The sequence below is a fragment of the Mustela erminea genome, chromosome 3, assembly GCF_009829155.1.
Source record: "Mustela erminea isolate mMusErm1 chromosome 3, mMusErm1.Pri, whole genome shotgun sequence".
NCBI lineage: Eukaryota > Metazoa > Chordata > Mammalia > Carnivora > Mustelidae > Mustela > Mustela erminea.
This window is the reverse complement of record NC_045616.1, coordinates 12575723-12599629: the sequence shown is the minus strand read 5'-3', so window position 1 is coordinate 12599629 and position 23907 is coordinate 12575723. Positions and strand designations below refer to the sequence as shown.

General features: G+C 41.1%; 1 protein-coding gene across 2 annotated transcripts in view; it reads right to left on the bottom strand.

Moving 5' to 3' along the window:
* BTNL9 (butyrophilin like 9) overlaps positions 1 to 23907 on the bottom strand; it is a 47534-nt gene that overhangs the window by 19689 nt on the left and 3938 nt on the right. Inside the window, exons 2-7 of one of the 2 annotated variants that reach the window (XM_032335218.1) lie at positions 23362 to 23495; positions 21466 to 21816; positions 19041 to 19322; positions 11792 to 11920; positions 11552 to 11587; positions 11253 to 11273 (exon numbers count right to left, since the gene is read on the bottom strand). In XM_032335218.1, coding sequence (XP_032191109.1) covers positions 11253 to 11273; positions 11552 to 11587; positions 11792 to 11920; positions 19041 to 19322; positions 21466 to 21816; positions 23362 to 23473 — 931 coding nt within the window. In that variant the 5' untranslated portion in view covers positions 23474 to 23495. The remainder of the gene's footprint in view (positions 1 to 11252; positions 11274 to 11551; positions 11588 to 11791; positions 11921 to 19040; positions 19323 to 21465; positions 21817 to 23361; positions 23496 to 23907) is intronic. The other variant, XM_032335216.1, reaches the window with a different exon arrangement.

Here is a 23907-nt window from a genome sequence, read left to right as displayed (position 1 = left end):
TAAAATTTACAAGTCTCAGGGACAAAGAGAAAATCCTGAAAGCAGCCCAGGAAAAGAAGTCTATAACATACAATGGTAAAAACATTAGATTGACAGCTGACTTATCCACAGAGACCTGGCAGGCCAGAAAGAGCTGGCATGATATTTTCAGAACACTAAACGAGAAAAACATGCAGCCAAGAATACTATAAAGATTAAAAGCTTCCAGGATAAACAAAAACTGAAAGAATTTGCAAAAACCAAACCAGCTCTACAGGAAATATTGAAAGGGGTCCTCTAAGCAAAGAGAGAGCCTACAGGTGGTAGATCAGTAAGGAACAGAGACAATATACAGTAACAGTCACCTTACAGGCAATACAATGGCACTAAATTCATATCTCTCAATAGTTACCCTGAATGTTAATGGGCTAAATGCCCCAATCAAAAGACACAGGGTATCAGAATGGATAAAAAAACAAAACCCATCTATATGTTGCCTCCAAGAAACTCATTTTAAGCCCGAAGACACCTCCAGATTTAAAGTGAGGGGGTGGAAAAGAATTTACCATGCTAATGGACATCAGAAGAAAGCAGGAGTGGCAATCCTTATATCAGATCAATTAGATTTTAAGCCAAAGACTATAATAAGAGATGAGGAAGGACACTGTATCATACTCAAAGGGTCTGTCCAACAATAAGATATAACAATTTTAAATATCTATACGTCCAACGTGGGAGCAGCCAAGTATATAAACCAATTAATAACAAAATCAAAGAAACACATCAACAATAATACAATAATAGTAGGGGACTTTAACACTCCCCTCACTGAAATGGACAGATCATCCAAGCAAAAGATCAGCAAGGAATTAAAGGCCTTAAATGACACACTGGACCAGATGGACATCACAGATATATTCAGAACATTTCATCCCAAAGCAACAGAATACCCATTCTTCTCTAGTGCACATGGAACATTCTCCAGAATAGATCACATCCTCGGTCCTAAATCAGGACTCAACCGGTATCAAAAGATTGGGATCATTCCCTGCATATTTTCAGACCACAATGCTCTGAAGCTAGAACTCAACCACAAAAGGAAGTTTGGAAAGAACCCAAATACATGGAGACTAAACAGCATCCTTCTAAAGAATGAATGGGTCAACCAGGAAATTAAAGAAGAATTGAAAAAAATCATGGAAACAAATGACAATGAAAATACAAGGGTTCAAAATCTGTGGGACACAACAAAGGCAGTCCTGAGAGGAAAATATACAGCGGTACAAGCCTTTCTCAAGAAACAAGAAAGGTCTCAGGTACACAACCTAACCCTACACCTAAAGGAGCTGGAGAAAGAACAAGAAAAAAAACCCTATGCCCAGCAGGAGAAGAGAAATCATAAAGATCAGAGCAGAAATCAATGAAATAGAAACCAAAAAAACAATAGAACAAATCAACGAAACTAGGAGCTGGTTCTTTGAAAGAATTAATAAAATTGATAAAGCCCTGGCCCGACTTATCAAAAAGAAAAGAGAAAGGACCCAAATAAATAAAATCATGAAGGAAAGAGGAGAGATCACAACTAACACCAAAGAAATACAAACTATTATAAGAACATACTATGAGCAACTCTACGCCAACAAATTTGACAATCTGGAAGAAATGGATGCATTCCTGGAAACATATAAACTACCACAATTGAACCAGGAAGAAATAGAAAGCCTGAACAGACCCATAACCGGTAAGGAGATTGAAACAGTCATTAAAAATCTCCAAACTAACAAAATTCCAGGGCCAGACGGCTTCCCGGGGAAATTCTACCAAACATTTAAAGAACTAATTCCTATTCTCCTGAAACTGTTCCAAAAAATAGAAATGGAAGGAAAAGTTCCAAACTCATTTTATGAGGCCAGCATCACCTTGATCCCAAACCAGACAAGGATCCCATCAAAAAAGAGAGCTATAGACCAATATCCTTGATGAACACAGATGCGAAAATTCTCACCAAAATACTAGCCAATAGGATTCAACAGTACATTAAAAGGATTATTCACCACGACCAAGTGGGACTTATTCCAGGGCTGCAAGGTTGGTTCAACATCCGTAAATCAGTCAATGTGATACAACACATCAATAAAAGAAAGAACAAGAACTATAGGATACTCTCAATAGATGCTGAAAAAGCATTTGACAAAGTACAGCACCCCTTCCTGATCAAAACTCTTCAACGTGTAGGGATAGAGGGCACATACCTCAATATCATCGAAGCCATCTATGAAAAACCCACCGCAAATATCATTCTCAATGGAGAAAAACTGAAAGCTTTTCCGCTAAGGCCAGGAACACGGCAGGGATGTCCATTATCACCACTGCTATTCAACATAGTACTAGAGGTCCTAGCCTCAGCAATCAGACAACAAAAGGAAATTAAAGGCATCCAAATCAGCAAAGAAGAAGTCAAATTATCACTCTTCAGAGATGATATGATACTATATGTGGAAAACCCAAAAGACTCCACTCCAAAACTGCTAGAACTTGTACAGGAATTCAGTAAAGTGTCAGGATATAAAATCAATGCACAGAAATCAGTTGCATTTCTCTACACCAACAACAAGACAGAAGAAAGAGAAATTAAGGAGTCCATCCCATTTACAATTGCACCCCAAACCATAAAATACCTAGGAATAAACCTAACCAAAGAGGCACAGAATCTATACTCAGAAAACAATAAAGTACTCATGAAAGAAATTGAGGAAGACACAAAGAAATGGAAAAATGTTCCATGCTCCTGGATTGGAAGAATAAATATTGTGAAAATGTCTATGCTACCTAAAGCAATCTACACATTTAATGCAATTCCTATCAAAGTACCATCCATCTTTTTCAAAGAAATGGAAGAAATAATTCTGAAATTTATATGGAACCAGAAAAGACCTCGGATAGCCAAAGGGATATTGAAAAAGAGAGCCAAAGTTGGTGGCATCACTATTCCAGACTTCAAGCTCTATTACAAAGCTGTCATCATCAAGACAGCATGGTACTGGCACAAAAACAGACACATAGATCAATGGAACAGAATAGAGAGCCCAGAAATAGACCCTCAACTCTATGGTCAACTAATCTTCGACAAAGCAGGAAAGAATGTCCAATGGAAAAAAGACAGCCTCTTCAATAAATGGTGTTGGGAAAATTGGACAGCCACATGCAGAAAAATGAAATTGGACAATTTCCTTACATCACACACGAAAATAGACTCCAAATGGATGAAGGACCTCAATGTGCGAAAGGAATCCATCAAAATCCTTGAGGAGAACACAGGCAGCAACCTCTTTGACCTCAGCCGCAGCAACATCTTCCTAGGAACATCGCCAAAGGCAAGGGAAGCAAGGGCAAAAATGAACTATTGGGATTTCATCAAGATCAAAAGCTTTTGCACAGCAAAGGAAACAGTTAACAAAATCAAAAGACAACTGACAGAATGGGAGAAGATATTTGCAAACGACCTATCAGATAAAGGACTAGTGTTCAGAATCTATAAAGAACTTAGCAAACTCAACACCCAAAGAACAAATAATCCAATCAAGAAATAGGCAGAGCACATGAACAGACATTTCTGCAAAGAAGACATCCAGAAGGCCAACAGACACATGAAAAAGTGCTCCATATCACTCGGCATCAGGGAAATACAAATCAAAACCACAAGGAGAGATCACCTCACACCAGTCAGAATGGCTAAAATCAACAAGTCAGGAAATGACAGATGCTGGCGAGGATGTGGAGAAAGGGGAACCCTCCTACACTGTTGGTGGGAATGCAAGCTGATGCAACCACTCTGGAAAACAGCATGGAGGTTCCTCAAAATGTTGAAAATAGAACTGCCCTATGACCCAGCAATTGTACTACTGGGTATTTACCCTAAAGATACAAACGTAGTGATCCAAAGGGGCACGTGCACCTGAATGTTTATAGCAGCAATGTCCACAATAGCCAAACTTTGGAAAGAACCTAGATATCCGTCAACAGATGAATGGATCAAGAAGATGTGGTATATATACACAATGGAATACTATGCAGCCATCAAAAGAAATGAAATCTTGCCATTTGCGACAACATGGATGGAACTCGAGCGTATCATGCTTAGCGAAATAAGTCAAGCAGAGAAAGACAACTATCATATATGATCTCCCTGATATGAGGAAGTAGTGATGCAACATGGGGGCTTAACTGGGTAGGAGAAGAATCAATGAAACAAGATGGGATTGGGAGGGAGACAAACCAAAAGTGACTCTTAATCTCACAAAACAAACTGAGGGTTGCTGGGGGAGGGGGGTTGAGAGAAGGGGGGTGGGGTAATGGACATTGGGGAGGGTATGTGCTTTGGTGAGTGCTGTGAAGTGTGTAACCCTGGTGATCCACAGACCTGTACCCCTGGGGATAAAAATAGATGTTTATAAAAAATAAAAATTTTTAAAATATCATTAAAATAAAAAAAAAATTAAAAATAGAGCTTCCCTATGACCCTGCCATTGCACTCCTGGGTATTTACCCCAAAGATACAGATGTCATGAAAAGAAGGACCATATGTACCCCAATGTTTATAGCAGCAATGGCCATGGTCGCCAAATTATGGAAGGAACCAAGATGCCCTTCAACGGACGAATGGATAAGGAAGATGTGGTCCATATAGACTATGGATTATTATGCCTCCATCAGAAAGGATGAATACCTAACTTCTGTAGCAGCATGGATGGGACTGGAAGAGACTATGCGGAGTGAAATAAATCAAGCAGAGAGAGTCAATTATATGGTTTCACTTATTTGTGGAGCATAACAAATAGCATGGAGGACATGGGGAGTTAGAGAGGAGAAGGGAGATGGGGGATATTGGAAGGGGAGGTGAACCATGAGAGACTATGGACTCTGAAAAACAATCTGAGGGGTTTGAAGTGGTGGGGGGGTGGGAGGTTGGGGTACCGGTGGTGGGTATTACAGAGAGCACGGATTACATGAAGCACTGGGTGTGGTGCAAAAATAATGAATACTGTTATGCTGAAAATAAATTAAAAGAAAAAGAAAACAACAAGTTTGAATGACACAATGGAACAAATGGATTTAATAGATGCATTCAGAATATTTTATTCTAAGCCAGAAGAATATACATTCTTTTCAAGTGAACAGGGAACCTTCTCCAGAGTAGATCACATACTAAGTCACAAATCAGGCCTGAAGAATTCAAGATCTAAGTTATACCATGCAACTTTTCTGACCACAGTACTATGAAACTAGAAGTCAACCACAAGAAAAAGTCTGGAAAGATCGGAAACACATGGTAGTTAAAAAAAAAATACAAATCTTACCCTTATTACCCTTATAAAAACAGAATATGTTTACCATAACTCAAGAAAAAAAGTTCAAATATAATATTTCCCAAAAAATTCTCAAAGAAATATTCCATTTTGACAATATCATTTTAACTTTATATCATTTTTCCTCTTTCCAATGATGTGTTTTGTAAGTTTCTTGGCCTGAGAAGTATTAAAAACTGCATTACCATTATAAAAAAAATACTATGAAACAATGACTGGATCAACCAGAAGTCAAAGAAGAAATTAAAAAGGACATAGACATCAGGGAGGGTATGTGCTTTGGTGAGTGCTGTGAAGTGTGTAAACCTGGTGATTCACAGACCTGTACCCCTGGGGATAAAAATATATGTTTATAAAAAATAAAAAATTTTAAAAAAAAGGACATAGAAACAAATGAAAATGAAACCCAAATGGTCAAAACCGGTCCTAAGAGGCAAATACACAGAAATACAGGCTTACCTCAAAGAGCAAGAAAAAGCTAAAAAAAAAAAAAAAATCCTAACCTTTCACCTAGAGGAGCTAGAAAAAGAACAACAAATGAAACCTAAAGCCAGCAGAAGGAAGGAAATAATTAAGATGAGAGTAGAAATAAATGATACAGAAACTAGAAAAACAATAGAATAGATCAACGAAACCAGGTGTTCTTTAAAATTTATAGCTCTCTAGCTATGCTTATCTAGAAAAAAGAGAAAAGAATCAAATAAATAAAATCACAAATAGGGGAGAAATAACAGCCAACACCACATATCGTAAGAAATACAATCCCATAAGAGAATTTTATGAAAATAACTATAGCCCAACAAATTGAACGGTCTAGAAGAAATGGTTAAATTCCTAGAAATATATAAAATACCCAAACTGAAAAGACAAGAAATGGAAAACTTCAACAGACTAATAACCAGCAAAGAAACTGAATCAGTAATCAAAAAACTTTCAACAGATCAAAATCACAATGAGATACCACCTCACACCAGTCAGATTGGCTAAAATTAACAAGTCGGGTAATAACAGACATTGGCAAGGAGGCAGAGAAAAGGAAACCCTCTTACACTGTTGGTGGGAATGCAAGCTGGTGCAGAAAAATCTGGAAAACAGCAGCGGGGGGCTCCTCAAAAAGTTAAAAATACAGCCACCATACGACCCAGCAATTGCACTACTAGGTATTTATCCAAAGGATACAAACATAGTGATTCAAAAGGCACATGCACCCCAATGTTTATAGCAGCAATGTCTACAGTAGCCAAACTATGGAAAGAGCTGAGACGTCCATCAACAGATGAATGGATAAAGAAGATGTGGTCTATATATCTATAGTGGAATATTACTCAGCCATCAAAAAGCATGAAATCTTACCATTTTGCAATTATGTGGATGGAACTAGAGGGTATTATGCTAAGTGAAATAAGTGTATCAGAGAAAGACAAATACCATATGATTTTATTCATATGTGGAAATTTAAGAAGCAAAACAAGGGAACATAGGGGAAGGGAGGGAAAAATAAAATAGGATGAAATCAGAGAGGGAGACAAATCACAAGTGACTCAACTATAGGAAACAAACTGAGGGTTGCTGGAGGGGAGAGGGATGTTAGGGTAATTGGGTAATGGGCTTTAAGGAGGGCACTTGATAGAATGAGCACTGGGTAATGGGCTTTAAGGAGGGCACTTGATAGAATGAGCACTTGATAGAATGAGCACTTGATAGAATGAGCACATAGAATGTGTTCTATGCAACTGATGAATCACTGAATTCTACCTCAGAAACTAATAATACACTATATGTTAATTAATTGATTTTAAGTTTCAAAAAATTCCCAATGAACAAAAGTTCAGAACCAGGGAGCTTCACAGTTAAATTCTACCACTAATTTAAAGATGAGTTAATACTTACTCTTCTCCAACTATTTTTAGAATAGAAAAGGAAATTCATTCTTTGAGGCCAACATTACCCTAACAGCAAAACCAGATAAAGATACCAAAAGAGAGAGAGAGAGAGAGAGAGAGAGAGCGAGCACGATACACCAACATCCATTATGAACATAGATGCAAAAATCCTCAACAAAATCTTAACAAACTTAATCCAACAATATATTAAAAAACTCATTCACCATGATCAAGTGATATTTATTCCTGGGCTACAAGTGTGGTTCAACTTCTATAATCAATGTGATACATCACATTATTAAAGAAAGAATAAGAACCACATGATCATTTCAATAAATACAGAAAGACAAAGTACAACAGTGATCCATGACAAAAACCCTCAACCAAGTAGGTTTAGAGGGAACATACCTCAACATAATAAAGACCATCTATGAAGAATGGGGAGGAAAAAGTGAGAGCTTTTCCCTCTATGGTCAGGAACAAGACAGGGTTACCCACTCTAACCAATGTCATTTAACATAGTATTAGAAGTCCTAGCCTCAGCAAGCAGACAACAAAAATAAATACAAGGAATCCAGACTGGCAAGGAAGAAACCAAACTTTCACTCTTTGCAGATGACATGATACATTAAACAGAAAATCTGAAAGACCCCAACCAAAAAAGTGCTAGAACTGATACACAAATTCAGCAAAGTTACAGGATATAAAATCAATGTACAGAAATCTGTTGTATTTCTATACACCAACAATAAAAAAGCAGGAAGGGAAATTAAGGCAACAATCCCACTTACAATTGCACCCAAGACAGTAGGATACCTAAGAACAAATCTAATCAAAGAGGTGAAACACCTGTTCTCTGAAAACTGTAATACACTCATGAAAGGAATTGAAGATGACAGAAAGAAATGAAAAGACAGTTCATGCTGATGGATTGGAAGAACAAATATTGTTAAAATAGCTATACTATCCAAATCAATCTACAAATTTAAGGCATTCCATATCAAAGTACCAACAGCATCTTTTACAGAACTAGTACAAACAGTTCTAAAATTTGTATAAAACCACCAAAGACTCTGAATAGCCAAAGCCATCTTGAAAAGGAGAAACAAAGCTGGAGGCATCACAATTCTGGACTTTAAGATATAATGCAAAGCTGTAGTAATCAAAAGAGCTTGGTACTGGCACAAAAATCAAAGGAACAGAATAGAAAACCCAGAAATGAACCCAAAACTAAATGGTCCATTAATCTTCAACAGAGCATTAAAGAATATCCAATGGGGAAAAGACAGTCTCTTCAACAAAACAACATGCAAAAGAGTAAAACTAGACCACTTTTTACACCATACACAAAAATAAATTCAAAATGGATGAGAGACCTAAGAATGTGTCAGGAAACAACAGAAATGCTTGAAGAAAACATAAGCAGAGAAAACACAGGTAACTTCTTTGGCATAGGCCTTATCAACTTCTTCTAGATAGGTCTCCTGTATCAAGGTAAATAAAAGCAAAAACAAACTATTGGGACTTCATCAAATTGAAAGCATCTGCCCAGCATAGGAGACAATCAACAAAACTAAAAGGCAACCCACTGAATGAGAGAAGATATTTGCAAATGACATATCTGATAAAAGCTTAGTACCCAAAATCTAGAAAGAACTTAAAAACACAATACCCAAAAACCAAATAATCCAATTAAAAAATGGGCAGAATGCAAAAAAGTCCATGTTATCCCAAAGAATACAAACAGATGGCCAATAGACATGTGAAAAGATGCTCATCATCAATTCAACATCAGGAAATGCAAATCAAATCTACAATACATTACCACCTCCCACCTGTCAGAATAGCTAAAATCAACAATATAAGAAACAACAGGTGTTGGTGAGGATGTGGAAGAAAAGGAACCCTCTTTCATTGTGGGTGTGAAAGCCACTCTCTTGTTTTTTTTTTTTTATTGTGTTATTTAGTCACTATACAGTATGTCATTTGTTTTTGATGTAGTGTTCCAAGATTCATTGTTTACGTATAACACCCAGTGCTCCATGCCATACGTGCCCTCCGTAATACCCACTACCAGGCTCACCCATTCCTCTAACCTCTTCCCCTTTAAAACCCTCAGTTTGTTTCTCAGAGTCCACAGTCTCTCATGGTTCATCTCCCCCTCCGATTTTCCCCAATTCACTTTTCCTTTCCTTCTCCTAATGTCCTCCTTGTTATTCCTTATGTTCCTCAAGTAAGTAAAACCATATGATAATTTACTTTCTCTGCTTGATTTATTTCACTCAGCATAATCTCCTCCAGACCCGGCCATGTTGATGCAAAAGTTGGGTATTCATCCTTTCTGATGGCTGAGTAATATTCCATTGTATATATGGACATCTTCTTTATCCATTGGTCTGTTGAAAGGGACCTCAGCTCTTTCCACAATTTGGATATTGTGAACATTGCTGCTATGAACATTGGGGTACATATGGCCCTTCTTTTCACTACATCTCTATCTCTGGGGTAAATACCCAGTAGTGGAATTGCTGGGTCATAGGGTAGCTCTACTTTTAATTTTTTGAGGAATCTCCACACTGTTTTCTAAGTGGCTACAGGAACTTGTATTCCCATGAACAGTGTAAGAGAGTTCCCCTTTCTCCACATCCTCTCCATTTGTTGTTTCCTGCCTTGTTAATTGATAAAGTCTCTCTTGAAAACAGTATGGAGGTTCTTCAAAATGTTAAAAATAGAACTACCTAATGATTCAACAACAGTGGGTATTTACCCAAAGAAAACAAGAATGCTAACTGAAGAGGATACATGTAGCCCAATACATGGGTTATATGTACCCCAGTACTGTTTATAGCAGTATTATTTACAATAGCTAAAATATGGAAGCAGCCCAAGTGTACCTCGATTGATGAATGGATAAAATAAAATGTGGTATACATACATACATGTATGTATATATAATGGAATATTACTCAGCCACAAAAAATGAATGCTTGCTATTTGCAATATCATGGATGGAACTAGAGACTAGAGAGTATAATGCTAACAAAAATAAGTCAGAGAAAGACAAATACCATACGATTTCATTCATGTGGAATTTAAGAAACAAAACAAGCAAAGGGAAAAATATAGAGAGAAAATATTATATATATTCATATATATGTATATATGAAATATGTAGAGAGAAAGACAAATCAAGAAACAGATTCTTAATTATAGAGAACAAAGTGATGGTTATCAAAGGGGAGGTGGGTGGGGATTTGGGTTAAACATGTGATGAGGATTAGGGAGTGCACTTATTTGTATAAGCACAGGGTGAGCTATGTTAGTGTGGAATCTCTATATTACACATGTAAAACTAATATCACACTGTATATTAATTAACTGGAATTAAAATAAAAACTTAAAAAACAGTAATCCCTCATGGGAAAGTCAACACTGTGCTCTAATTTAGACTATGGTGTTAATTACTTTTTATAGTAGGCCTTCCGAAGGACTAGGTGGACTACAAAACAAGCTTCTCAAATCTCGAAATTTTGTCTGGAATTTCACTGGGGCATACAAAGTGGTTCTTGAGGTCTTCCCCACCCCATCTGCCTCCACCCCCACACCATGGTTCAAGTCCCCTGGGGAGAAAAGCGAACCTGATAAATTAGTCACACTTCTGTGCAAATTAAAGCAGCCTTCCTTCCCAGTGGCATTCGCATTAAAAAGAGAAAGATGTTCTAGGAAGGTGAACCGGTGGGAGTAAATGTTTAATGGTGGAATTGTAAACAAATCGTGTAATTTGCAGGAAAGGAGCAGGCCCGGTTTGTGGGAGAGTCTGAAGTCAGACCTCCGTGGCAGCTGCACGTGAATCCTGTGGGAGTGGAGATGTGGGAGGCGCAGAAGGATGGATTTAGAATTACATTGTTGCAATCCGCCGCTCTCCACTGAGCAACTAAAGCTATTGAACACTTTCCACCGCACACGCACTGGGTTACCCCACTAGTCCGCAGCCAGCACTGTGGGCGCGGCACCCAGAACTTACCCAGTTCCGCTGTGAGTCTCTCTGGAGAAGAAACGAAGAAAAGAGGAAAATCTCAATGGATAAACACTGCGGCGTCACTCCCCTAGAGCGCACAGACGCGGTCCCTGTGCGTTCTGTGCAACCAGGACCGGCTGCGTGCGTTGGAGGAGTGGACTTGGTGGCGGGGCAAGTGGCATAGCAAACCTCCAGCACCCTGCTCCCAAGTACCCCGGGGTCTGAAGTCCTTACCTCCCCCACCCACCAAGTCCTCCCCCTTCTCCCACCACTTTCTGCTACTTAGGGAAACGGGCGGCGTGCGCCCCTCTCCCTGCTTACCTTTGTCCTTCTCAGCTTTTCTGAAAGGTCGAGGGAAGGGGGGCGTAGGTGAGGGCGAGTGCTCGCCCTTCTTCTGCAAGGTCCCACCCCAGCCCCGCGTCGCCGCGGAACCGCGCCTCCTGGGTGCCCCTTCCGCCTCCAGCACTTTCTTCCCAGCAAAGCGCGCGCCAGGCGGGAGACCACCCTCACACACACCCCACCCCCCAGTCCAGTCTGCCCTTTACCTTGGCACCGCCGTTGCTTCTGAAAGAAGTACAGCGCCAGCGTCATGAGGAGAGCCAGTAGGAGCGGCAGAGCCACCAGCGTCCCGAGGAAAGCCCTCTTCCAAGGGGAGCCTCCGGGTAAAAAGGCATCTGGAAAACACCTCACAGGGAGCTGTTTCGCTCTAGGCGCCACTGAACACTTCAGGGACAAGCCTATTCTACACCTAGCGTGCTGAAAAGCCTTCCAAGCCGCCAGGCGTTAAATCTCGTGGGCAATCTGTAAAACGTGCACGAGGGCGGCCGCACCTGCGCTCCGCGCAGCTCTCCGCGAGGAGGACCCCAGGACTAGGGGTGGACTTAAGCCACGATAGGAAAATACAAACTGAAGGGTATGGAAGGGAGGACTGATGGATCCCACCCACTCCCCCAGCTTTTAGCTTCTGGGATCTTGGCCCTATCCGCACCCCTCCACCCTAAACCTCTCTCCATAATTGTCCTACTTCTGAAGAACATGAAAATGGAAGGTGTTAGTATCCGAAAACCAGAGAATTATTGCTCTGTACCCACACGGTTAAACCCACAAGTCACTTTCCCTGCCTTTTTTTTTTTTTGAAAAATTAAAATTATCTTTATATTTATGCAGAAAATCCTTAAAAAATAAAAAGTGTCCGAATAGAACAAAGAAATCTACCAATATTTCAGGATACAAAATCAAAATACAAACATCAATTTGGAGTTTGTTGCATTAGCAACAACTTAAAAATAATATTATCAAAAATCTTAAAATACTTCAGAAGAATTTTATGATAGGTGATCTTCTTCCCACTTCTTACAAACACTTGCTTCTAGTTCTCATCACAGCGTTGGAAGAATTGGCTCACTGGGGAGGCTTTGTCCTCAGGCAGGATGTGACTGAGACCCTCTCCCACAAGGGCCAGTGGGCAAAGAAATACACAAGCAAAATGGAAAGTAACCCTTTAGGAACTCCTGTGGCAATTTAACATAATAATTTGGTGTCTGGAAGATTATTATTTTCAAAAGTGATGGTTTTTATCTCAGCAGTCTTTTTAAAAAATGTATTTTTTCCTTTATTATGGTAGTAAAATATAAATTTTACTATTTTAACCATTTTTAAAGGTACAATTCAATGACATTAAGTTACTTTCACATTGTTGTGGATCATCAATACCGTCCCTATCCAGAACTCTCTTGGTCTCCTACACTGAAATTCTACCCCTTAAACACAAACTCCCCATTTTCTACTCCCTACCCACCTTGAACGCCAGCAACTGGCAACTTCTATTCTATCTTCCATCTTTATGAATTTGACTACTCTAGGTACCTCCCTTTAAGTGAATCAAACAATATTTTTCCTTTGGTGTCTAGCTAATTTCATTTAGCATTATGTGGTTCTTTTTTTCTTTTTCACTTTAATTTTTCTAGTAGCGCATTTTTATTGACTTGTACAAAAGTATTGGGCCACAAGGGATTGGTCCTTCACTACAGATGGTTTACGGAGCTCTGATCTGTAGGTTAAGAGCAAGGGCTCCAGGTTCAATGCCTCCCACATTTGCTAACCTCTACTGTGTCCCCTTGTTCAAGCTTCTCTTGCCTCCTTCCTCTTTCCCCAATGACCATACACGTTCGTTCCCATTACCACCGCTGGAACTTTGTGTTTGCTATTCCCTCTACCTGAATGTGCTCTTCACAGACATGCACGTGAACCACATGCTCTTTTGAAAAGCATAAATGCAAATAAAAAGAGAAAGAATTGGATTTGGAAAGAGACGTCCTCCTTTTCCCTTTTCTTAGAACATTTCCTCATAAAACTCAAAAAACCTTTTCTCTCTCCCTCTGAGATATATGTAAATGTTTTTGAAAGCTAAATAAGCTCTTACTAGCTTTACAACCCAGAAATGTTTTTATTAATTAATTAATTATTTTAATTTTTTTTAATTTTATTTTTTCAGTGTTCCAAGATTCATTGTTTATGCATCACACCAAGTGCTCCATGCAATAGTGTCCTCCTTAATACTCCCCACCAGGCTCACCCAACCCCAACCCCTCCTCTCCAAAACTCTCAGCTTCCCAGAGTCCACAGTCTCTCATGCTTCGTCTCCTCTGATTTACCCCAACTCACTTTTCTTTCTTTCGCCTAATGTCCTCCATGTTATTCCTTATGCTCCACCAGTAAGGGAAACCATATAAGGAGTTCAGAGCCATTTCTTTGAAATGTAAATATCAAGGAGAAGGTGTCCCTATGTCCTATCTCATGGGGTTTAAGGTGCCTGGCTCCAAGTTGTGACTATATGCTTGTCATAGAGATAGAAGCCACTCTATTTTTCCTCTGGATAACACAATTAGCTAACCCGAAAAGCCACCCCAACGACACAGTACATTTTCAATAAACTATGTGTGACTTGTGGTGTTGTTGGGTCCTCTCACTCAGTGACAAGTTATCATTTAGAAGGGTCAGATTTCTCTTTGTTATTCCACAGTCGACCCTTGAACAACACACATTTGAACTGCGTGGGTCCACGTAGATCTATTTTTTAATATAAATACAATACAGTACTCTAAATATATTTTCCTCTTCTTAAGATTTTCTTTTTTTAAAGTTTTTATTTTAATTTCAGTTAGCTAACATATATTGTAATATCAGTTATAGTTGTACAATACAGCGATTCAATACTTCCATACATCACCCAGTGCTCATCACTACAAGCCCTCCTTAACCCCCATCACCTGTTTAACCTATCTCCCTGACTGACCTCCCCTCTGGTAACCATCAGTTTGTTCTCTGTAGTTAAGAGATTGTTTCTTGGTTTCTCTCTCTCCCCCTCTCTCTTATTTTATCCCTTTGCTTGTTTGTGTTGTTTCTTAAATTCCACATACAAATGAAACCATATGGTATTTGTCTTTCTCTGACTTATTTTGCTCAGCATAATACCCTAGATCCAACTATTTCCTTGCAAGATAGCGAGATTTCATTCTTTTTATAACTGAACAATGTTCCAGTTCCAATGTATGTGTGTGTGTGTGTGTGTGTGTGTGTGTGTGTGTGATTTCTTCTTTATTTGTTCATCAACTGATGGACACGGGCTGCTTCCATATTCTGGCTATTGCAAATAATGTTGCTATAAGCACCAGGGTGCATGTACCCCTTCCAATTAGTGTTCTTGTATCCTTTGGGTAAATACCAAGTAAAGAACTTAACAGGGTCATAAGGTAGTTCCATTTTTAACTTTTTCAGCAACCTCCATACTGTTTTCCAGAGTGGCTGCACCAGCTTGCATTCCCAGCAACAGTGCAAGAGGGTTCCCCTTTCACCACATCCTTGGCACCATCTGTCATTTCCTGACTTGTTACTTTTAGCCATTCTGACAGGTGTGAGGTGACATCTCATTGTAGTTTTGATTTACATTCCTCCAATGATGAGTGATGTTGAGCATCTTTTCTTTTCTTTTCTTTTTTTTTCCTTTTTTTTTTTTTTTTATTTCCAGCATAACAGTATTCATTATTTTTGCACCACACCCCGTGCTCCATGCAATCCGTGCCCTCTATAATACCCACCACCTGGTACCCCAACCTCCCACCCCCCGTCCCTTCAAAACCCTCAGATTGTTTTTCAGAGTCTATGTTGAGCATCTTTTCTATTTTGTTTGTAGTTTCCATATAATTTATTTCTGCTCTAGTCTTAATTATTTCCTTCCTTCCACTGGCTTTCGATTTTGTTTGTTCTTTCTCTAGCTCCTTTAGATGCAGGGTGAAATCATTACCTTTGAGCTTTTTCTTGCTTCCCCGAATAGGTCTGTATTGCTGTAGACGTCCCTCTCAGAGCCACTTTTGTGGATCCACCAGACGTTTTATTAGACTATTGTGGTTCCATTTTCATTTGTTTCCGTGTACTTGTTAAGTTCTTCTTTGATTTCCTGGCTGGCCCATTCGTTTGTTTAGTAGCACGTTACTTGACCTCCGTGTGTTTTTTTGTGTTCTCTCCAGATTTTGTCTCCTTGACTTCAACTTTCACAGCATTGTGGTCAGAAAAGTTACGTGGTGTGATTTCAATCTTCTTGAATTTGTTGAGGTTTTTTGGTCTGCTAATATGTGATCTATTCTGGAGAATGTTCTGTGTGTACTTAAAAAGAATATGTGTTCTGCTATTTTAGGATGGAATGTTCTGAATTCATCTGTTAAGTCCATCTGGTCCCGTTCTTCTTTCCAAGCCATTGTTTCCTTGTTGATTTTCTGTTTAGATGATCTGTCCCTTGATGTAAGCAGGAGGAGGAGGTTACTGTCCCCTACTCTTATTGTATTACTATCAATGCATTCTTTTATGTTTATTATTAATCAGTCATCTATTTGTGTGCTCCTATGTTGGGTACATAAATATTTACAATTGTTGATCTTCTATTTGTATAGACCCCTTTATTATTAAATAGTGTCATTTGTCTCTTTTTAACAGTCTTTGTTTTAAAGTCTGTCTTTTCCAAGATAAATATCATCACTCCAGCTTTCTTTCGACATCCCCGTGCATGAGAGATGTTTCTCCATCCCCTCACGTTCAATCTACAGGTGTCTTTGGGTCTAAAATGGATCTCTTGTAGGCAGCATCTAGATGGGTCTTGTCTTTTACCCATTCTGACACCCTTTGTCTTTTGATTGGAACGTTTGGTCCGTTTATATTCATGGTTTTCCTTATCTCTGTGTTAAGTGTCTCAGTCATGTCTTCTAGTCTTTTCTCAAATCTGGTGAGTATGCTTATGATCATTCCTTTATTTTTTTCCCCTAGTTTCCTTAAAGGTATATTGGATTTTTTAAATTAACATATAATGTATTATTTGCCTCAGGGGTACAGGTCTGTGAATCATCAGTCTTACACAATTCACAGCACTCACCATAGCACATACCCTCCCCAGTATCCATCACCAAGCCACCCTATCCCCTCCCTCCCTCAGCAGCCCTATGATCATTGCTTTTTTTTTTAATTTCTTTTCAGCGTAACAGTATTCATTATTTTTGCACCACACCCAGTGCTCCATGCAATCCGTGCCCTCTCTAATACCCACCACCTGGCATGATCATTGCTTTAAATTCTCTGTCATACATGTTACTTACATATGTTTCATTTAGCCCTCTACCCTGGCTTTATCTCATTCTCCCATTCGTGATCAATTTCTCTGTCTCTTCATTTTGTCTGCCTCTCTGTGTCTGTTTCTGTACATTAAGAACGTCTTCTGCTTTTGAAAGCAGTGATTTTATGAAGAGTAGGTCCTGGAGTGCCCTGCAGGATAATGTTCCCTGTTTACGAGAAACTAGCACTTTAGCAAACCATCTTATGTGTTCTACTTATACCTTGCTGTTGGGTCTGGCCCCTTATCTTTTCAGTATAGTTGTCTACCCTCACTCTCCTCCTGCTGTGGGTGTATTTGCTCTCAGTGATGTCAGTGAGACCCAGGCATGCCTGCTCTGAGGGGGTGTGCCCACTGGGGAACTTGGGAGTGTAGTGGTGATGTTAGCAGTATTTGCATTGGGCCCTGAGTCCAGAATCCTAAAGTGCTATGGTGGCTGGGAGCTCTTGCCAGGCTGGTCTGGGTACAAGGCTGGCCATAGTGCTTGGTGATGGCTGGATGCGGCTGAGCCTGACACGTGAGGGTGGCTGGTGGTGCACGTGTGGGCACTGCACCACAGCTGGGCAGGGTTTGTTGTGGCAGCTATGCACCTGTTGGCTGGACAGGGCACATGGGCATCTTTAACAAAATTTGCCCTGAACTCTGGGTCAAGACAATAACTGTGTATGCAGCCCCACCTCCCGCAGGGGGCTCTGTGTTTATGCTGGGGTGGGGGGAAGAAGATGGCACCTGCCACCTCCCTTATTTTTAGAGAAGTCCCCCAACACTCTCTGAAATCAGGATGAACAGATCTGACTCCCATTTACCTCAGCTTTGTGCAAACTGCCTTTTTTACATTGCCTCTCTGTGCAGTCTGCTGTCTCCCTGAAGGCAGTGACCCAGCTGTCACTCACACTGCAAGCCAGTGCATGGTCAGATGACTTTTAAAGCTCCAGGCTCCAAATCCCACTGTTTTTATAAACTTACAGACTTAAAGACAAACGTTAGGGGAAAGAGTCTTCCCTGGGTAAATTCCCTGGTACAAGGGCCCATTTTTCTGCCCTCTCTGTGCATGCAGCCTCCCTCTGCCTTTCTGACCTTCCCAACCTCTCAGCTGCAGCTTCTTCTCTATATTGAGCTGTGGAGTTTCTGGTTTGACTTGGATGTGGATGGCATCTAGTTGTAGATGTGGGATAAGAGGAGCTCAGGGTCCTCCCACTTGACCATTTTCCCAAGATCCTCTCTCCTTTATGGCTTTTAAAAATAGCATCTTCTTTTCTCTAGCTTACCAGATTGTAAGAATACAGCATATAATACATATAGAAAATCTGTGTTAAGCTTTTCTTTTTATGTTAACGGTCAACAGTACATTATTAGTAGTTGAGTTTATGGCTGTCAGAAGTTAATAGGGGGATTTTCAAATGCTCAGGGCAGAGGGTGGTGAGCACCCTTAACCCCCCAAATTGTTCAAGGGCCAACTGTAACATAACTATTTATTTGTACCAATGCGAAGAATGACCAGAAGTTAGGTTTATCCTCAAGACTTAAAACAACTAGTCATGAACATTAAACCCTTCAGTATGTGCCTCATAATAAGACTTGGGTCCTAGATAATGGCCTCACCCTTCAACTCATTGCCTAACTATCTTCTTCCCTAACATACCACTTTTAAATCCACATGCACACCTCACCACACCTTAGCACCCTCCCCAGTTTCATTTTTCTGTTACAGCACCTAATATCTTCTAATCTTACGATATAATTCACTCTCTTGTTTATGTTTCCCCCACAGAAATGTGAACCTGAGGGCAAGAGTTTGCGGCACATTGCTTACAAATATCATTTGGGGGGTGAAATTAGGAACACATGGGCTCCCGTGATGACCTCTAACAAGTAGTTTCTGGGTTTTAGGGCCAAGACTTTGGTGCATAATGTTGATTCTGTGGGGCCTCCCAGCATACTGTTTGGGAGAGTGGTAAGCTGTTGTACTCCCAGTAGGTTCCTCATATCCAAAGGGCTGACTTCTCAGGTGTCAAGTTCAGTCCACCCCAGAGACAACCAGGCTCCAGTACCATTGTGCCCTTTTAGATGACCTTTGGAACAATGCGCATGGAGGATATGGTGGATAGGAAGATGAGGGTTAGTCAGCATCTACTCACCTGCTATCTGGATGGTGAACTCTTTCTTCTGGAGCAGGAGAGAGTTCTGGATGGAGCAAGACACATTGCTATGGACATCTCCTTGGACAAGCACAGATGTTTCCAGATTGAACAGGCCCTGAGCATCCTGGACAATTGTTTCCGTCTCGGGAGATAAGCACTGTCCTTTATGATCTTTCCACTGAGCCTGGGGTTTGGGGTACCAGCCACTGGAGCTGCACCTCAGCTGAACACCTCCCTTATTGAAGCCCTCAAGGGAGATGCGAGGGTCTGAGCCCAGCCCTGGGAGAGGCAGGAAAAGTGGGAAAGATCAGCCTCCTTCCTAGAAGGTGTACATGAAGTTCATGCTACTAATGCAACGTCTACAGTCATCATAAGGCATCACAAACTGTGACTGCTCCTAACACACATGTAGGCTCATAGCCCCCAGCTGTGGGCTATGAATGACAGTCTAAATTTGTGGTGGGACATGGGGTAAATGTCCCATGGGGTGAGACATGGGTAGGTGGGACATGGAAACAGTAGTACCCATGAGGGACATTTGGAGATATTGTGGGGGGCATTTGGCTAAGCAGGGGTCCTGGCATTTCATCATATTACACAAGAGATTGTCCCCTGAAGTAAAGAAAAATTCCACCCTACATTTCCATAGATTGTCCTCTGTCTCTCTTGAATCCCACCAGAGTTCAGGTACCTATGTTCCACACACTCTTTTGTCTCCCCATCCTGTGGAGCTAACTTCATATTTTGAATATGCAAAACATTGATATTTTTAAAGAGCAATACTGTAAAAAAATGTACATCAGGAAAGCCCCAGACCTTCCTCCATCCTCTCCATCCATTGCTCTCTCTTCTCCTTGAGGCAGTCAGTTCCATGAGTTCCTAGTGCAGCCTTCCTGTGTTCCTTTCATGCAGTGTTTGTTTTTTCTTATACCAAAGTTTACAGGCTATAGAACCTCTTCTGCACCTTGCTTCCTAGAACCTCCTCCTCATTTTTGGGGGGTGTGTAGTGTGGATCACTCCATTGGGTGATGGACCATACTCAACACCTTTGCTTAGATAGTTAGATATCTCCCTGTTATGACCATTACAAAGGATGCTACACAGATTAAACTAATATGTAAGCCCTTTTTCTGTGTGGAGCTGTGGGAGGCTTATCTTCAGGGTAAGCTCCTAGAGGTGGGCTGCAGTTCAAATGGTGGATGTATAGGTAGTCCTGTTAGCTATTGCCAAATTCCTATGCACTGGAGCTTTGCTTCGCTTTCCATCACCAGGGTACAAAGCAGAGGCCTGCTTCCCCACAGCTCCACCAAGGGTGTATGGTCAAACTGTTGAGTTTTTGCCAATCTCACAGGTAAAAATTGCATCTCAATGTAGCTTTAATTTGCCTTTCTTTCATAATGGATAAGGGTGATCATCTTTTTTATGTTTAAGGGCCATTTGTGTATCTTTTGTGAACATTTATTTTGTTCAATTTGTAATGAATCTTCCTTTTTAATAGTTTTTTAAAAAAATAGATATGGGGTACACTATGGAGTATTATGCCTCCATCAGAAAGGATGAATACCCAACTTTTTTTTTTTTTTAGATTTTATTTACTTATTTGACACAGAGAGAGCACAAGTATACGGAGAGGCAGGCAGAGAGAGAGAGAGAGAGCTGAGCAGAGAGCCCGATGCGGGACTTGATCCCAGGACCCTGAGATCATGACCTGAGCCGAAGGCAGAGGCCCAACCCACTGAGCCACCCAGGCACCCTGAATACCCAACTTTTGTAGCAACATGGACGGGACTGGCAGAGATTATGCTGAGTGAAATAAGTCAAGCAGACAGAGTCAATTATCATATGGTTTCACTTATTTGTGGAGCATAACAAATAACAAGGAGGACATGGGGAGATGGAGAGGAGAAGGGAGTTGGGGGAAATTGGAAGGGGAGGTGAACCATGAGAGACTATGGACTCTGAAAAACAACCTGAGGGTTTTGAAGGGGCAGGGGTGGGAGGTTGGGGGAGCCAGGTGGTAGGTATTAAGGAGGGCATGTATTGCATGGAACACTGGGTGTGGTGCAAAAACAATGAATACTGTTACGCTGAAAAGATATAAAAAAATAATAATAATAAATAAAGTCACAATAAAAAAAAAATAGATATGGGGCCACCTGGGTGGCTCAGTGGGTTAAAGCCTCCGCCTTTGGCTCAGGTCATGATCCCAGGGTCCTGGGATTGAGCACCGCATGGAGCCTGCTTCCCCTTCTCTCTCTGCCTGCCTCTCTGCCTACTTGTGATCTCTGACTGTCAAATAAATAAATAAATAATCTTTTAAAAAAATAAATAAAATTTAAAAATAGATACGTTTTCCCCTTTTCTGTGTTTCTCTGTCTACTCTTGAGCAAAGCAGCTCTGTCTCTTTGGCCAAGTTACATACCTGCTACCTCCAGTTCCCAGACGGCTTCCTTGGAGAAGCTGCTGGAGAGGAAACGGCACCCGTACAGGCCCTCATCAGCAGGAACGACACCATGGAGCCGCAAGTTCACACTTCCATCCATGATATAATCCTTGATGAGTTTTGTCCTGTTCTGGAACTGTGCCATTTGCTGGCTGTAGAGCTCTTGTCGCCCCTGGTACAGATGCACCACGTCAGAGGTCTGACTCCGGAACCAGCGGATCTCCATATCCTCGGCATCCAGGTATGGTGACAGGTGGCACGAGAACTCCACCTCTTCCCCGACGAGTGCCAGGATGGGCTCCCCGGGGCCTACCACCCTGACCTCCTCCTCTAGGACAAGAAGCCAGAATGACAGCTGGAATCAGCTTTCACCCAAGGTGAGTTTATAGCACATTCCTTTGCAGCTCAGCAATCTACAGAAAACCATTCAAATGACAAAAGACACTTTGCAAGACAATTGGCTTTGGCTTTCTAAACATGTGATTGTCATGAGTATGCCAGGTGAAAATATACACAAAGGATATTACAACCAGGTGCGGTGCTGGACTAGTAATTGGTTTGAACCAACCAGCTGCAAATGTTTTCTTGGGGACAGTTACACAAATATGGCCAGGACATTAAATGAAAAGGAATCTTGAACCAAAAAAAGCAAGTTTCAAAACAGTATGTACACTATTCTCTTATTTGATTAAAAAATGACATGTTTGCATAAAAACATGGGCAGATAAAAGGTCCAGAAAGACATATACTGAATCGTTCTTGGTGGTAATTTCTGTAGGATGGGAATAGATATGTTCCTGTTTTTTCCTTATCTGATTTTCTAATTTTTTTTATAATGCACGTGTACAGTTCCTGTAATAACAAAGAGTATTAACGTAATCTATGGGGGTTCCTTGCATCATGGGTTTTTCTATCTAAAGGCCAAATCTGGTCTTCAAGATCTTTATTTATCAGAATTTTAAAAATTTGATCATCCTCTTAAATGGTGCCTCCTTGTGGCTCCTCTACTCCCCGTTTTCTCCAATTCCCCTGAGAGTGGCTATTCCTGGCACAGTCCCTTTGCATGTGCTGTTTCCTGCCACTCAGGATGACTTCAGTATTCTTTCTGGCTTCACCTTTTTTTGTACCTCTTTTTCTTCCTTTGAAACTCTGCTAAAACCCATTCCCAGAGCTTCCCCTTCATATATCCCTCCCATTCTTCACTTTGCTCATAGACCATAGCAGTGATGTTTGTTGTTACTCCTCCATTTGAAACACCTTGTTGCCCACTGGGTACAGCCCCAACACCCTCTCTACCAGCTTCCTTTTCCAGGTTCTCTCAAGCTGTCTCTTCCCCCACACTTGATGCCTGCCCCTTTTCCTGGGAGCATGGACTGCGTCAGTTTACCCTCCATCTGTCATCTTCCTGGAAATTATGTATCCTTCATGAGTCTACTCAAGCAGTACCTCCTCTCTAGTGTTCTTGTTGGCTTTCTGGAAAAAAACAAATTTCTCTTTTAGCTGTGCTTACAGATCTTTGGATATGTTTCTCTGACAGCCATATCGCTGAACAGCTTTTATGTTTTATCTCCTACCCTTGACCTTCTTGAGGCCTGGGATGTGCCTGGTCATTTCGGTGTCTCTGGTTTCCAGCTCAGGGAATCAGAGAATTGCATTTGCTTAATTAGTTTATACTCTTTGTTGGCTGCTTCCTTTGTGAGAGATGTTGAGCCTGAGGTCCTCCCTGTCCTTCAGAAGCTACAGCTTATATGTGGGGGAGGGCCTGATACAGCCGAGGGGGCTGTGGATCTCAGCCCTGGGAGCCCCTGGCGGGAGGGAGGTGAGAAGCTGAGGTGCTCATGGCCCGGCTGGCTGGACCACCGATTTGACAACTACCTGAGTTCAGCTTTCCGGGCTGGAGGAGAAGAAAGAGATGGGTGAGGAAGAAGACACTGCTGGGGAGAGGCCCTCTCTGGCAGGAGTCTGGGAAGACTGGGAAATCCACCATTTCTTCTCAGCGACAGGGGCCCCTGGAGAGGAACAATGAGATGCAGAAATGGAGCAGGAGAGCTGGAACACAGCCCAGCAGGCCTGATGTCTGTTGTAGCTTCAATATTTTTTTTCTTTTTAAATAATAGTTCCTACCAATCTCAGGGCCTTCTTTTAAACCATGGTTGGATGTGAGAGCTGCTTCTAATTTTACCAGGTGTCACTGCTGACCTTGGCACAAACTCATGGAGCTGCGAGGGGATAAGGCCAAAGGGTCCCAGAGGAAGCAGTTTCTTGGCTTTGCATTGTTTAGAGTCAAGAATAGAGCCACACATTGTGTGGGGGCTCCTCACAAAGGAAAGGAAAGGATTAAGTGCCTTTCCCCAAGCAAAGGGAAACCTATAAGGTCTCAGAGGAAGTTTTGTTCTCCCTGCCCCACTTCCCTTTGGCCTG